The sequence below is a fragment of the Histoplasma capsulatum genome, genomic scaffold (assembly GCF_000149585.1).
Source record: "Histoplasma capsulatum NAm1 scaffold_9 genomic scaffold, whole genome shotgun sequence".
NCBI classification, from domain to species: domain Eukaryota; kingdom Fungi; phylum Ascomycota; class Eurotiomycetes; order Onygenales; family Ajellomycetaceae; genus Histoplasma; species Histoplasma mississippiense.
The window spans coordinates 1,064,178-1,079,333 of record NW_001813974.1 but is presented as its reverse complement, the minus strand read 5'-3'; the positions used below and the strand labels follow the sequence as shown (position 1 = coordinate 1,079,333).

The window sequence follows — 15,156 nt, the reverse complement described above, 5'->3', positions numbered from 1 at the left end:
TTCCATTGCATTTGCTTATGTTTCGGTACGTTGGGGCTGCGTTGCTGTTCTCTTGTTTAACTCCTTTTCTGCAGGTATTGAAACATACTTGGTGGCAGACATGACAAGCTGTACCCTAAAATTCAATCTGGGGTGTGTTATTTTCCGTTATTCCTAGTGGCGTTGAAGTGATCTATTCTTTTCATTATCCGAGCCTTTGAAGCCCACTGGAGGTTTGATATTGGCTGCACATTTGGTCTGTTCAGGTAACCGTAAAATTTGACCATCTTCAATCGCAACGAACCATTTTCATCTTCCTGCATTCATATCAACTTGTTGCGCAGCAGAAATAGACGCATAGCTATGGCTTCTCTTCTGGGTGCCAATTATGAATCTTCCAGCGACGATGAAGTTAAACAAAATGTGCCAGTCAAGTCAACACCAGCTCCCGTCCCAGCTTCAGGGATCGTCGCAGCACCTGACGTCTCCATAGAGGTTTGGTCCCTACATTCTCTCCCCTCTGGGCAATGTACATGGCGGAATATAGTGTGCGCCATTCCGATGTGTTTTCATAAGCTCATATATTCTACAGGATTCTTCGCGCTTACAGCTGATGCTTGCAAAATCGACCGACACCGCCTTAACTTACAACGCCACCTATGATGACCTATCACGACCAACTTTGGGACCGGAAAATCCCTTCCGCTCCGCTCATGGGGGTAACGCGCTGAAGAGGAAAAACGTATTAACGGGGCATGCGGAAGAAACTTTGATAAGCGAGGCGACGTTTAATTCTCAGCATCGAACATTTCAGGCCTTTGGATACACACAGGATCCAAGTGTCCCTGGGGCATTTGTCGGGGATTTGGAGGCCGCTGCACGTCTGGGGGGTAAAAATGTGGTGCAAATGCGTCCTTCCAAGGAGGCCAGCGCTGCATTGAGGAGGAAGAGGCAAAAGAAAGGGGATTCTAGTATCGTCGAAGGAGAAGGCGCATATCTCGGCCCTTGGGCGAGATACGAGGATGATGATCTCATGTACGAGGAAGAATTGGACCTAGCCGGTCGGGAACTGGCCAGCGATGAGGAATATATTGACGAAGCGATTGTGCCGTCGAATGTACCAGCTATGGATAAAAAGGCTACGGCGTACAAGGAAGATACGTCCCATACCGAAACGACAGAATTTCATGGTTCGGAGCAGTTCGATTATCAAGGAAGGACATACATGCACGTTCCCCAGGATCTGGACATCGACCTCAAAAAGGAGGTGGGCAGTATCAAAAACTACGTACCCAAAAAGCTGGTCCATACTTGGAAATCACACACAAAACCCATTACTTCCTTGCGCTTCTTCCCCAACTCAGGACACCTCCTCCTCTCCTCCTCTGCCGATTCGAAAATTAAAATATGGGATGCGTACCACTCCCGAGAGCTTCTGCGGACATATTCCGGCCATTCCAACGCAGTCACCGACACCACCTTCCACCCAACGGGCACCACTTTTCTCTCAGGCTCATACGACCGCCAAATCAAGCTCTGGGACACAGAGTACGGCAAGTGTATCTCCCGCTTCTCAACGGGAAAAACACCACACGTCATCCGCTTCAACCCAGACCCAGATCACTCCCATGAATTCCTCGCTGGTATGTCCGATAAAAAAATCATCCAATTCGACACCCGCACCGGCGCCATCACGCAAGAATACGACCACCATCTCGCCGCCGTCAACACACTTACTTTTGTCGATAACAACCGCCGCTTCATCTCCACCTCAGACGACAAATCGCTGCGTGCGTGGGAATACAACATCCCCGTCCCCATCAAGTTCATCGCGGAGCCGTATCTGTACGCACTCGTGCGTGCAGCTCCCCATCCCAATGGCAAATACGTCGCCTTCCAGTCCGGCGACAACCAGATCGTCGTGTACGCCTCCACGGACAAGTTCCGCCAGAATCGCAAGAAGAGTTTCCGTGGGCATAACAATGCTGGATACGCGATCGATGTGGCTATCAGTCCTGATGGGCAGTTCGTCACGTCGGGTGATAGTGGTGGATACGTGTGTTTCTGGGATTGGAAGACAGGGAAGATGTGGCATAAGATCATGGCTGGAGGGAAAGAAGGGGCGGCGATTACATGTGTGGAATGGCATCCGCAGGAGACTAGCAAGGTTGCGACGGCTGGACTGGAGGGCGTTATTAAGTATTGGGATTAAGATTGGATTAGACTGGGTTGTAATGGGCTCTTTTTTTTTTTTTTTGTTCGTTTTATTTATTTTACTTGTCTATCCTCCGGCATACTTCCTTTTTTATCAAGGCTGTGAATGGTTAAGGGGTGACGGAGTTCTGAATATTCTTTAGTCTTACTACTACCCATTGTGCCATGATACATATATTGGAACACTAATATTACCGAGATCATAAAATAGCAAAAAAGGAAGAGATATATATTCACAGTCAATTTTTCTTTTTTACAAAGGCAAGTAAGCCATAACCTATATGTACTTGTAGACTTGATAAAACATGCATTTAGTTTCATTTGGCGGATATCATCATAGTCGCATTAATACAATGTTTCCAAAAGGTCCAATGGGCGGCCATCAGATGACGAAACATCACTGTAAATGAAACAAAATGAAGACAATTTCATGCGTTTTGTCATTTGGCCATGCGTTGATAATTCTAATTTTTCGCACAAGTAACTTAAATAAGGGGAAAAAAAAAATGGAATCCGTTCAACCATCCACTTATGCATACTCAATTCCATATCCCTCGGTCTTTCCACGAAGAAATAGTATTTCATCGTGCTGTTCGCTTCAATTGTAAGGAAAAACATTGATGAGCCGCTTTGCTCAACACACCCAGTCAACAATTTTCCTATATATTTACCAGGATGCTCGCTTCCCATTTTCAGTATCAACTTGCCGGAAAGAAGATATATGGATATATATTACCAGCTTAAAAGCTGGTCATGTCAATCCAGCTGGCTACAAATCCCAACCGCCGGCCCCTCTCACCTTGCATCCTCATCACAAACTCATCAAAATTCAACTTGGCCCCCGATCCACCACGTGCCTTTGCTTCCCGCTCAACTTGGTTAAGCCTGCTCCACCGCGCGAGCGTTTTTGGGGATGGTGGAAGTGGAGGTGAAGGCGGGTTGGGTTGCGTGTTAGTTTCGTCCAGCGAGGACGAGGAGGATGGCGACGGCGGGGAAAAGAGGGAGACGGAGGAATGGGAACGGTCGACATCGCCAGCGGTAGAAGTGAGTTGTTGTCGGCGTGGAGACGAGGAGGCAGATTGATGAAACCGGAGGCGGAGAGGTAGGGACTGGTTTCTGGATGGCGTGGAACGGGGTCGCGAGAGGGATTGCTGCTGCTGCTGCTGCTGCTGCTGCTGCTGCTGTGGCCGCTGTTGGACAGATACAGAGGTGGAGGTGGAGGCGGATTCGTAGACGGGCGATTGCTCGAATACTGAGTGTTCGTAAGGAAGGGTGGTGGAACTGGAGACTTCAGTTATATGGAGGCTGCGACCTGATGCCGCTCTGTCAGGCCGGTTTTGAGGAAGAGTTGGGTCTGGAGGCGTGGGGGCGCTCTCTGCTACCTCGTATTCTTCCTCCTCTCCATATTCAGTATATCCTAATCCTTCGGGTACCGGAGGGAAGGGTTCCAGATCTGAGTCGTTAGGGCGGTTTTGAGGGAGGGTAGGATCTAGCATATTATAACGTTCGGAAACTCTTTCAGGCTGGCCGGTGATATCTTCTTCGCCTGGGGATGATAGGGAGAGGCCTGGGATACCTCCGCCGCACGAGGATGGGTGATCGACATCGTCTAGTAATTGCCCGAGAGGTTCCTCCCTCGGGCGTTCTGACGAGTTTACATTGCCTTCCCTTTCTCCTTGACCGGGTTCCCCCGTTTGCTTGTCGGTATCAATGCCCTGTCGAAGATAATGGTTTTTAGGGAGTGATGCCGTAAAGTTATTGATCTCCTTCGCCCATCGTTGTCTCTCAGCCTTCGTCCGACGTGCCTCCATAAGTAGATTTTCTTTTGGCTTGAATATGAGATCGAGAAGCTCATTGAGACCTTGCTGGGTAACCTGATATAGAACCTCCTTTCCGACATCCTTTTCTGCTTCAGGGACCTCGAATCCACCCCAACGTTCCGCTACAGGGACGCTACGGGATGACGTTGACAGATTCGACCTTGTCTCGTACTCATTGTCCGTGATGTCATCCTGGAAGCGAACCTTGGATGATGATCTCGACCGTGGAGTAGGTGGGTGCGACTCTTCTTGTACTCGTTGTGGAAGATCTTCGACACCCTCGTGGAAATCCTCCGCGTCACGGTATCCCGCAGGAGCAATGGCGCCATCTTCCTCGTCTGTATAGAACGCCCGCCTGGCCCATCTTTCATCGATTCCTTCTCTCCTGATCCGTTGCATCCGTTCGCGATCTGCCTCATCAATCCTCTGCATTGCACAAGCAGCGATCCTAGCCCTATCAACTGGATCTGTAATTTCTTCCAAGGGTATATAGCTGCCTAACGCATTAACTACGTCCTCTGACCGGACCTGCTCATTAGGCCATTCGCTGTAGCTGCCCAGGTACGAATCAGAGTCATTCCCTCCATTATCTTCTTCATCGCCATACTCTTCCTCATTATTATCTCCACGGGCATGTCGATTGCGTCTACGAGGCCGAGTAAATGGAGGGTCGGGGAGTCGCAATCTAGAGGTGAAGAGGGGGCGTGTCCGACCAAACCTTTCCCTAACAGCAGCATCTGCAATAATTGCATTCCTATCACCTGTGTCATCCCCATCTTCTCGCAAAACGCCGGCATTATCGATGATTTCCATATCGCCTTGCAAGTTCGTGCGCTTGCCTTCGCCAATTCTCGAAGGTTCTCCAGGTGGGATATTGCCCGGGAATGCAGAAGAAATAGGCTGGCTCCCAAGTATGATATCTCTCGTTCCGCCTTCCAAAAAGTCATCTTCCATACCAGCTACCATGTCCCTAGTCAACTCTCTACTCAGCGTATAATAAGCGCGGAATATTCGAAGGAAGTCCTTTCTTTCCACATAACCATCTCTGTCAATGTCATACCCTTCAAATATTCGCCTAAGCCTCTCATGAACACTCTTATTACTGAAACTTGCCAGTCCTTTCAAAAATTCTTCAAACCCGATCAAATTATCTCCATTGGTATCATAGAAAGAAAACATCCGATCGTATATAAGGCTTGGTGGCGGAGGCCGGATCGACGTATTTGGCACAAAACATCGATCAAATGTTTTCCGATCGATCGCCATATTAAGCTTGTTTGGATCATCGACCCACTCAACATTTGCCAGACAGCGGAACTGATCCCATAGCGCATCCAACTCTGTATTCTCAAAATTCGTCTCTTTCATAAGCCTCTTTGCGAGATTTCGTGGCAGACTACGTGGCAGCATAGCTGGCTTCCCCGGATACCAAACCGGCTGGGGTTGTCGCGGGTTACCTAGGAACGGAGCGGGAATACGGACTTTATAAAATAAATGTGTTTTGATATGAACCTGCATTGCCTCGCATGTTTCGCAGAGATCGTAGTCAATACAGTTGGCACATCGATATCTTATTCCCTGAATTGGCATCGCCCCACAGCTATTGCACGTTACTCCCCGATGAATATAGCCATCCCGCCGCGCTTGATCCTCAGCAATATGGTATAGCAGGTTGAGCAAGTTCTGGCCCTCGCGGGTGGGTGTGCCATCGTCATTGCCATCTCGCCATGAAAAGATGCTTTGGTCATCCACGGTTGTTGCAGCTTGATCAGAAGTTTGTACAGTTTGCGACGGCACTGGAGGGTCAAGGACGCTCGTTCCGGGGCTTGTCAGGCGTATTGATTCGCCATTCAGTCTCCGCCGCCGTAGCTCCTCGCCAAATTGATCGGACTCATTGAATCTCGTGAGGGCAGCCGTGATGTTCTCCCCGGAAAGACCACGATCTAGCAACTCAGTTGACAGATATTGCCACTCACCCGTTTCAAAGAGAATAGTATGTGACGACCGGAATTCCATCGCTAGGAAGTTATCAAGCAGGGCATTCTCGATGACGGATCGTATGTATTGTGCGTGCTCCCGCGTAGATTCAAGCTCTTCCTGAATCTGCTCGACAGATGGCAACTGTGATGGGATGAGGCGACACTCAACAGAACGGCCACCATCTACCTGCATTCGGAATGTCCCGTAAGCTTGCCCTGATCTTTCCAGCAGATCCAATGCTTGTATAGGTCCTGAGAAGTCATTAGACACGCGCGACTCGCCGCTGGGAAGTGAGATGCCCCCGCGCCGCCGTGTACCTCTCCTACGGACTGCATTGCGGCGGTGCAGAGGTGGAGGAGACTGGGAAGAGGCGTAACGGCGATGAGCATAGAAGATAGCGTATGCGGCCACTACACCTGTCAAGAGATAAATTGCCGGGCGAAACTGCGTAAGAGATGTTGGACGTGAAGATGTGTCAGAAAACATCTTGAACCAAAGGAGGTGTGTCGGAATGCGGAGCTTGTCAGAAAGCGAGCATCACCGCGATCCACGAGCGTCAATACAAAAGAGCAATGACAACGGTGTGGAACGGTCTAAAAGACATGTTGCATGCGGATCGAGTGACTTAACAGCCTTCCAGGTTTCAGAAGCTATAGAAACTAGTTGATTTGTTGCTTGTCTGAGCAGGGAAGACCAGCTTGGGTTTTAAAAAAAACTTATTGCCGATTCGGGAAGAGGCCGCGAAATAAGCGCGCGGTAATTAACTCACTTGTATCCCCTTGAAATTACTATTTCCCCCGTACACAGGTATTGTTCCAAGATTCTTGACTCTTTCATACAAATATCTGCGGCGTACACTAATTCAACTTGTAGTATCTATCAACCCAGTGCTCTTCTGGTTGAACATATTTAAATCGAAAATATATCAGAGTATAACGACGCCTTATAAATAGATAGGAACCGATACCAAGAGGGTGCTTTCCCAATGTTGAGCAATGACGCACATTACATGGGGATTTAGACTCCTGCTATGCATAATAAGCCTTGTAACTAAGGTTCTAAATCATTCGAAACCAGAAATTTTGTTGGGTAGATAAAAAAGCAATCGATGAGGGCAGCGGGGGGGGGGGGGGGGCAGCATCTGTTTTGTACGACCAAACACCCGAAAGGGGAAATCAATTGGGATTCTTTCAAAACCGAGGACGTAGTGGCAAAAATGAGGCCGGAAACATAACGCAAACATGGGGATATCCATTCTAGTAGAATTTGAAGCAAATTTGTTAGACATAATGAATTTTGAAAAGGGAACTCTCCAAATTCCTTTCATCACTTCTTTAAATCAACGACTGAGAGCTTTTTCCCGGATGAAAAGTGCAGAGATCGTCGTAAAAAAGACAACGACGATCGAAAGGCCAAATGCATGATTCGTGGCGATTCCATAACAATCTCTCACGATTCTACTGGTCTGTGGATCCAGGGTATTGATAAAATCTAGGCTTTGGCGTACGCCGTTAACAATCTTGTCGATATCCTTATTGTCACCGAGAGCAGAGCGCAGGCCACTTCGTAAGGACTGCTGGACGATTGTAGATGCGAACGAAAGTCCTATTACTGATCCGAGTGATCGAAAAAGATAAGAGCATGCGGTTGCTACTGCTAGGTCCTGTGGAGATGAGCACGCGACTAGACTTATGTTAGATTATGAGCGCAGCATAGATTATGTTGTCATCGAACGAGAGATAGAATGTCAGAGGAAATGTACTTACTCAAAGCAATCAGCGTAGTGGTAATTCCAGTTCCGCTTCCCAATGCAGCTATGGTTATGCCAGTGATGATTCCGACAGTGTTACGAACGAAGCCACCAGACCAAAGGAATATGTTGACAATTCCGATAGGTAGAAGAACATAGGCTGCAAAGGTGAGCCAGAAATATTTGCCCGTGTTCTTCATTACGATGCCGCCAAACAGTGAACCAATGACACCAGCTATGATGGAGGGAAGAAGTCTGAGGCCTGCTCCAGTGGCAGAAACACCATCTGTAGCCTGGAAATATAGAGGAAAGTAAAATAGAACACCCGTATATCCGGCGAAACTGAAAAAGTTGCATGCATAGCAGGCAAACAGATTCCGATCAAAGATGATATGGCTCGGCGCAAAAGGCTCAGATGCTATCCAAATTTCGACGCAGAGGAAAAGAGCAAATAGAACGATTGACAGGACCATAGACACGATGGCTATTGGGATGAACCATGAAACGTTACTACCCCTATCAGCTCCAAGGAGGAAGGAGAATACTGCTCCGACCAGGACTATCGCCCCCAGGAAATCTATTCGGCGGAGCTTTTCCCGCCAATGTGACTTCTCTTGCGCAGGGAGATGTAATGTAAACGCAACAGATATAAATGCCAGAAGACATAAAGGTGCCTGCAGAATGAACGCCCTGTAGTGGAACTAATGAGATCATGTAATGCATATCTCCGCGTTGGGGGAAGCGTCGACACTTACCAACGCCAGCCAATGTAATCAGCCAAAATGCCGCCTGTTTCAAAGTCAGCATCATAACACCGATTGAGTTTACAGAATATGGGACTTTAAAGGACAAGATGATCTACCCAGAGGTGCCCCAATCGCACTCCCAGTCGCCCATATGATGTTAATGACACCTTGCCAGACACCTCGGTCGCGGAGGGGAACAACTTCGCTCATAATAATGCTCACGACAGTCGACATTCCCCCGCCTCCAAGACCTTGGAATACCTAAGAATATCAGTTAGTTTTCGCCATTGCGGTACTACCCAATACAGGCAAACGACATACTCTGGCCGCAATCAACTCCCCAATATTCCTCGCAAGTCCGCAGGCCACACACCCAACCCCAAAGACACAATAGGCAAATAGAAGACATGTTTTACGGCCGAATATGTCACTCAGACGGCCGTAGAGAGGCTGGAAGGAGGTCAGGGTCAGAAAATACGAAGTTGCAATCCAACTGGTCAGGTTCAAAGCCTTCAGGTCGCTTCCAATTTTCCCATAGCTGGACACAATGATAGTTTGGTCCGCTGCGCCAAGGAACACCTATAGAAGAATTAATGGATTATCGCTTTCGTTGGCTGGTGAACTTCGGAAACACATTTGATGGGAAGGGGAAACTGGAGAGAGTCGCATGTACTGTACCCCAATCGAAATAGCTGGCACGATATATTTTAATTTCTTCTGTGCGTCTGGGGGGCCGGTGAATTGGGCCTCGCGAGCTGCATCGATCCCATTGTGGCCCACATCCTCCTCATCATGGCGTTCGACAACATACTCTCCACTAGGCGGTTTGGAGTTTTCATTGTCGCCGAGCAAAGGGGATGTTTCCGATGGTTGAGAGCATCCTTTACCGGAAGCAAATGTGTGATTCCTCATGCTATCATAATCCCACAAGACGAACTCGGATTTTATATAGATTTTTGAATTTTTATCATTATTTACGATTGATTTTTTTTTTTTTTTTTTTGCTCTTTCAACGAAAAATTCTCTGGCTATGACTCAGTGCGGTTTTTCCCTGGAGAGGTCCAAAACGCCAAAAATGGGGCGGGATCACGTGGCGGCTCGCAATGACAAATTGTTTATGCCTTCTGCTGCATGGCAAAGATGGTGATTCTGCTCTTTTGCACCAGTAACTATATAATCTCTGTATTGGATGATTACCAGTAAGAATCATCACCATCCCCTTTTTCTTGAGCACAGCTGGAATTTCATCCGCAGAAAATCCGTTATCTTATGATTCAACTTTGAAGCGCTGGCTCTTGAGACAACGAGATTATGATGAAACTGACCTTCAAATAGTATGATCAGTATCGACAAGATCATTGAAATAGATGGATCTAATGGGAGCATTACATCTACTTGATTTTGGGGCTATTTTGTATATAAATCATGGTATAACATGTCTAGAGGGAGTGTAATTCGCAATCCCTGAAAATTTGTATGGGTTACCCCTTTATTTTCTTGGAATATTCATGCTAATGGTCAAATACACCGCACTCGAAACAAGAAGCGAAACAAACAACCAAGTGATTTACGGATTAGAAGAGAGAGAGAGAGAGAGAGAGAGAGAGAAGAGGAAATGGCTTGACCAATATCATCCATGACCACATGGCATTTTTTTTTTTTAAATGTGTGGTAATACCACGTGAACAAGACGATCTTTGGAAAGGTATCACGTTCTCTCTCCGTCAACAGCAGGCCTAGGGATAGCGCCGCCGGGAGAGTCCGGCAATCTAGCTGTAAGCACTTCAACACCATCCTCCGTCACTAGCAACGTGTGTTCGAATTGAGCGGACTGGAGTCCATCCGCGGTAACGCTAGTCCAGTTATCCGGCCAAGTCTTATCTCGGTATGTTCCCAAGTTAATCATAGGTTCTATTGTAAAACACATGCCGGCCTTCGCTTGTCCAACCGTCTTACTCTTCCCATAGTGCGGAATGCTGGGCGCTGTGTGGAAAAGTTGGTTGATGCCATGCCCGCAATAACTCCGAACCACGCTGCAATTGTTGCTCTTTGCGTGTTTCTCAATAACGTTTCCTGGGTCTCGAAATAGCATGCCCGGCTTCACTAATTCAATTGATTTGTCCAGACATTCTCTTGCGGTTTCTACCACCCGAACAAGGTCTGGGTTTGCGCGGGCCTTTTCTCCGACGTAGTAGGTCTCGTTCAGGTCGCCATGGAAACCCTCATGGTAGAGTGTGACGTCAATATTTACAATATCCCCATCCTCCAATGGCCGTTGGTCAGGAATGCCGTGGCAGATAACCTCATTGACGGACGTGCAGACGGACTTGGGGAAATGGACATAGTTAAGTGGCGACGGGTACGACTAGATTGTTTATCAGCTGAGCACACATGTTAAGGGAACGAAAATATTTTTCTCCCGCCGACCTTTCGTTCCAAGCAAGCCCGATGGACAACCTCATCAATGTGGTCGGTCGTAACACCAGGTTTGATTTCGCGCGCAGCGATATCCAGCACTTCTCGCGCCAGACGGCATACTTTCCTCATTCCGTCCTGCTCCTTCGGACTAAGTATTGTGATGTTATGTCGACCGACATGTTTCTGTTCTGAGCGAGGAATGCCGTCACTGGCATAGTCAGGGTGGGGGATTGAGTCCGGGACACTTTTTTGGGGGGAAAGAGGGTATACGGGTCTTAAGCTCCCGGTGAACGAATAGGTTGGAAACGGGTTGAAATGACCGGTAGCTGGATCTAGTTCAGACACTATTTTGGGAGGGAAAAGATTGCTTAGAAAATTACTCTTCTTGTGAACAGACTTATGCTCGCTCTACGCAAAAAAAAAAATAAAATCCAGTTGTCAGTTCTTCATTCTGTGCAAATGAATCTCACTGATCTTCTCGACCTACCCAGCTTTTCTTAAAGCAGTCTTGCGAACAGAAACGGCTCTCGACTCCAATCTTCAGGCATGTTGGACACCGTAAGCTACCGGCATCGTTGATGCAATCCAACCCTATGCACCTTTTCGAGTCTAGTTGTTCGGACGCCATCGTGGCTGACGGGGTCTCGGAACAAGAGATGGGAGACGTGGTATAAGCGGCGTTCTTCTGGGCTTTTGGTGAGGAACCCGGCAATCGACACCAAAACGAGGATGGTTGAAGGTCTGTGATAAATATCTATTTTATATATTTTATAGGTATCAAGCAACCAGAAAGTGGATAGGTTACTTGGGCCTGGAATAATGCTCCGGAATTTTTTTTTTTTTTGGGGGGGGGGGGGGGGAATGGTCAACATAGAACTCTGTCAAGTATAGCCGCGACAGACGCGGAACGGCGCACAGTCACGTGGATTTACTAATGTAAGCCCCCCGAAGAACACGGGACGTTTCGTCCTGGTCCCGGCTCTTAAAGCCCCTGATAGCGCGGATATAAGTTCTGATCTAAAGGGCGGGGGGGGTGCTGAGTGATGACTCTCTAATTCAGTCGTGGAGCAGCCCATTCTCTTCCCTCACGTCCTTTCCTTCTGGCGCTTCCCATTTCACCCAACGGCGGTAATGGCGGCAACAAAAGAAAAGATAGTGATCGTCGGGGCAGGACCAGTCGGATCTCTTGCCGCGCTGTATTCCGCCAGTCGGGGTGACGATGTGGAGGTCTACGAACTTCGTGCAGGTATGTGCGACGCTCTTCTCGCTGGTGTCACATCGCTTTCCATGCAAGTGTGGTGAGGGCTGTCACATGAGTTAAGATCGCAGTCCTCCCACCTTGATAATCAGTGTTACACCGAAGTTTTCATCTCAAATTGGGCTTTCTTTCTTTCTTTCTTTTTTTTTTTTTTTTTCCCCGCAGGTTTGGTTGTATATATCTGCAGGAAGATATGTTTTGTTTACTATGCCAGCTCGGTTTTGCCGTCATTGAAGACTTATTATTAATTTAATCGTTAATATCCATAGATCTCCGCAATGCTTCGACGACCCCCCTGAATTTCACCAAGTCCATCAATCTAGCCATCTCAGAACGGGGAATCAATTCCATGAAGCAGACCAATCGGCCGGGGTTCATAAATGCGGTTATGGACGAAACCATCCCCATGCGTGGTCGCATGGTTCATAGGAAGGACAAGTCCGGCAAGCTGACAGAAGAGCCACAGCCGTATGATGTTCATGGCAGGGTAGGGCAAAAAAACACATAGTCCGCGTCATCCCGAGTAATTAAAACTACCGAAGCGTCCATCCCTCGCTGATATTCCCTAGCATATAAACTCCATTGACCGCGGCCGGCTTAACGAACTCCTCCTCGACGAGCTCGAGAAATGCCCAAATGTAAAGCTCTTCTTCAACCACAAGCTGACCGGCGCGGATTTCAAAAATAAGAAAGCTTGGTTCGAGCTTAGGAAGCCTGAAAACGCTGCAGGGTCAGCAGCCACCAGCACGACACAGGACGGCAAGCCAATTGCCTTCACGCGAGCACCAGAGATCGAAATCACCTTCGACTTCCTTATCGGCGCCGATGGCTCGCACTCTGCCACCAGATACCACCTGATGAAATATGCACGCATGAACTATCAGCAAGAATACGCTGATGTACAGTGGTGTGAGTTCCAAATCAAGCCAACGGCAGACACCAATGATTTCGCAATCTCGCCAAACCACCTCCATATCTGGCCTGGGAGAGAGTTCATGTTCATCGCGCTCCCATCGCCGGATAAAACCTTCACATGCACCTTTTTTGCATCCGAAGCCCACTTCACTGCGCTGGAAAACGCGCCGGAAACCATCGTGGGATTCTTCAACAAGCATTTTCCCGGCGTGTCCCCGGAACTTATTCCACCAAATTCACTCCAAGAGCAGTTCAATTCGAACCCGCACCTGCCACTTATCAGCATAAAATGCTCGCCACACCATTTCGACTCCAGCGTCGTGGTAATCGGCGATGCCGCCCACGCCATGCTGCCATTCTACGGCCAGGGACTGAACGCAGGGTTCGAAGACGTGCGCATCCTCTTCGATTTCCTCGATGAGTATGGTGTGTACAACGCCTCCACCACCCCGCCTCATGGGCAGCAAGAAAGACGCGCCGCTGCTCTGGCGGCATACACAAAACATCGCACGCCAGACGCACATGCCATCAACTACCTGTCACTCCACAACTACATTGAGATGCGTTGGGGCGTGACGTCGCCGCTTTACTTGATGCGCAAATCAGTTGAAGAGATGCTCGACCGTCGCCTACCGTTTCTGGGATGGTCAACCCAGTATTCATGTGTCAGCTTTAGCAATCAACCTTATTCAACGATCGTGCGGAAGGCGAGGCGACAGGGTCTAGTTTTAACCAGTATTTTGGCGGTTATGTTGTCATCTGCTTTAGGGCTTGGTGGGTTTTTCTGCTGGAAAGGAATGTGGTTGACGCGATTGGAAAGGCTGATGAAGGCTTTCGGCAAACGAGCTTCGTAAACAGCGAGAATTTGTTTTCTTTTTCATGTTGGGGTTATGTGACACGCCTGTTGCGCTCTGTTGACATTGTAGATATTTTTGAAGAACCCAGCAACTTTGCTACCCCTCCGATACCATTGATGCCCGAAGAAATTTATTTTGTGTTAGCTCCACACTCAGATATTGATATTAATGGCTAACCTTGACACGGGATAATAGTAACCATAATAAAAGAAGGAGAAGATAAACTCCAGAACAAGTCAAGTGTCGATCCAAAAAGAGAAAGGAAAACGATAAAATTCAAACATAACAATACAGTATGTATATACTATATGTAACACAAATACAAAGAGTACTTATAAAGCCGAAGTATATCCAAAGCAAGCAAAGCCAAAAGAAGATAAGAGCCAACGGAGGAGGCGCAAGGAACTTGAACAGAAACGGCCTTGGAACGTGAAGAAAAAAAAAAAAAAAAAAAAAAAATTCAATGCAAAGCTGTTTACGCGTGGGAAAATAAATGAAAACAATAGAAGTGCAAAAAGGAGAAGAGAGGCAGAAAAATTGCAAAACAATTGGTTAAGTAGACAGGTGTTCTTCAACTGGCTCTTGTCTCCAGTTGAGATACGTATATAATGGGGTATATATATCTTTTGCCTAAAATTTATGGCGAAAAAAACTCAACAAGGGTAAACTTGTTTCTCTGGATCACCAGAAAATAAAACAACAAAGGGCATGTGAGAATGGAAAAAGGTCAGCTCAGCAGAAATAAAGCCGGCAAGATAATTAGAAATGTAACTCCAACTGATTCAGCACAACGTCAGAAGAGAATAAGATTATGTGGTAGAACAGAGTATTGGCTTTGCCCATGTCGCGAGCCCAGGACACAGAAGAAGGCTAGAAAAAAGGTCATTTTGGCCGGAATGGGAACGATTTCTTGGGCCGCAGCTATGGTCCCCATTGCCCTAGGAGGTGAAAGCAGAAAGTGTAGTTTTCATGTGAGATCGGTTGACTCCGCTGTGTGGCATGATAAGAGAGACGGCAAATCCACGGAAACGTCAGGGCCTTGTCAAAATGTGGCTAGTCGGCTTCAAACATCAGAAAAAAAGAGAAACAAAAAAACCTTTATGAAGTGATCACAACGCCCGGCGGCCATTTTTTGCCAGGTGGTCAAAGGACAATATATTTTGGGTGTGAGATGGCTTGACCGCACGGTATGGATCCTTCGGTAAAATGATGAAGTATA

At 47.6% G+C, this 15,156-nt stretch overlaps 5 protein-coding genes across 5 annotated transcripts; 2 read left to right on the top strand and 3 right to left on the bottom strand.

Annotated features, from left to right (window-relative positions):
• Positions 1-342: 342 nt before the first annotated feature.
• On the top strand, positions 343-2,191 carry HCAG_07796 (conserved hypothetical protein; the record flags this gene model as incomplete). Its single annotated transcript, XM_001537437.1, has 2 exons — positions 343-474; positions 572-2,191. 2 exons carry the CDS (start codon positions 343-345, stop codon positions 2,189-2,191), a joined length of 1,752 nt encoding a protein of 583 aa, XP_001537487.1.
• Positions 2,192-2,470: 279 nt separating this feature from the next.
• On the bottom strand, positions 2,471-6,479 carry HCAG_07795 (conserved hypothetical protein; the record flags this gene model as incomplete). The annotated part of the gene is made up of 3 exons (XM_001537436.1): positions 2,471-2,487; positions 2,733-2,852; positions 2,993-6,479. 3 exons carry the CDS (start codon positions 6,477-6,479, stop codon positions 2,471-2,473), a joined length of 3,624 nt encoding a protein of 1,207 aa, XP_001537486.1.
• Positions 6,480-7,332: 853 nt separating this feature from the next.
• Positions 7,333-9,401, bottom strand: HCAG_07794 (conserved hypothetical protein; the record flags this gene model as incomplete). The annotated part of the gene is made up of 7 exons (XM_001537435.1): positions 7,333-7,676; positions 7,760-8,161; positions 8,353-8,444; positions 8,499-8,532; positions 8,606-8,750; positions 8,811-9,068; positions 9,168-9,401. 7 exons carry the CDS (start codon positions 9,399-9,401, stop codon positions 7,333-7,335), a joined length of 1,509 nt encoding a protein of 502 aa, XP_001537485.1.
• Positions 9,402-10,197: 796 nt separating this feature from the next.
• Positions 10,198-11,535, bottom strand: HCAG_07793 (methionine aminopeptidase 1; the record flags this gene model as incomplete). The annotated part of the gene is made up of 3 exons (XM_001537434.1): positions 10,198-10,854; positions 10,917-11,315; positions 11,395-11,535. The coding sequence occupies 3 exons, from the start codon at positions 11,533-11,535 to the stop codon at positions 10,198-10,200; spliced, it is 1,197 nt and encodes a 398-aa protein (XP_001537484.1).
• A 503-nt stretch (positions 11,536-12,038) lies between these two features.
• Positions 12,039-13,934, top strand: HCAG_07792 (conserved hypothetical protein; the record flags this gene model as incomplete). Its single annotated transcript, XM_001537433.1, has 3 exons — positions 12,039-12,153; positions 12,435-12,652; positions 12,735-13,934. The coding sequence occupies 3 exons, from the start codon at positions 12,039-12,041 to the stop codon at positions 13,932-13,934; spliced, it is 1,533 nt and encodes a 510-aa protein (XP_001537483.1).
• Between the last annotated feature and the right edge of the window lie 1,222 nt (positions 13,935-15,156).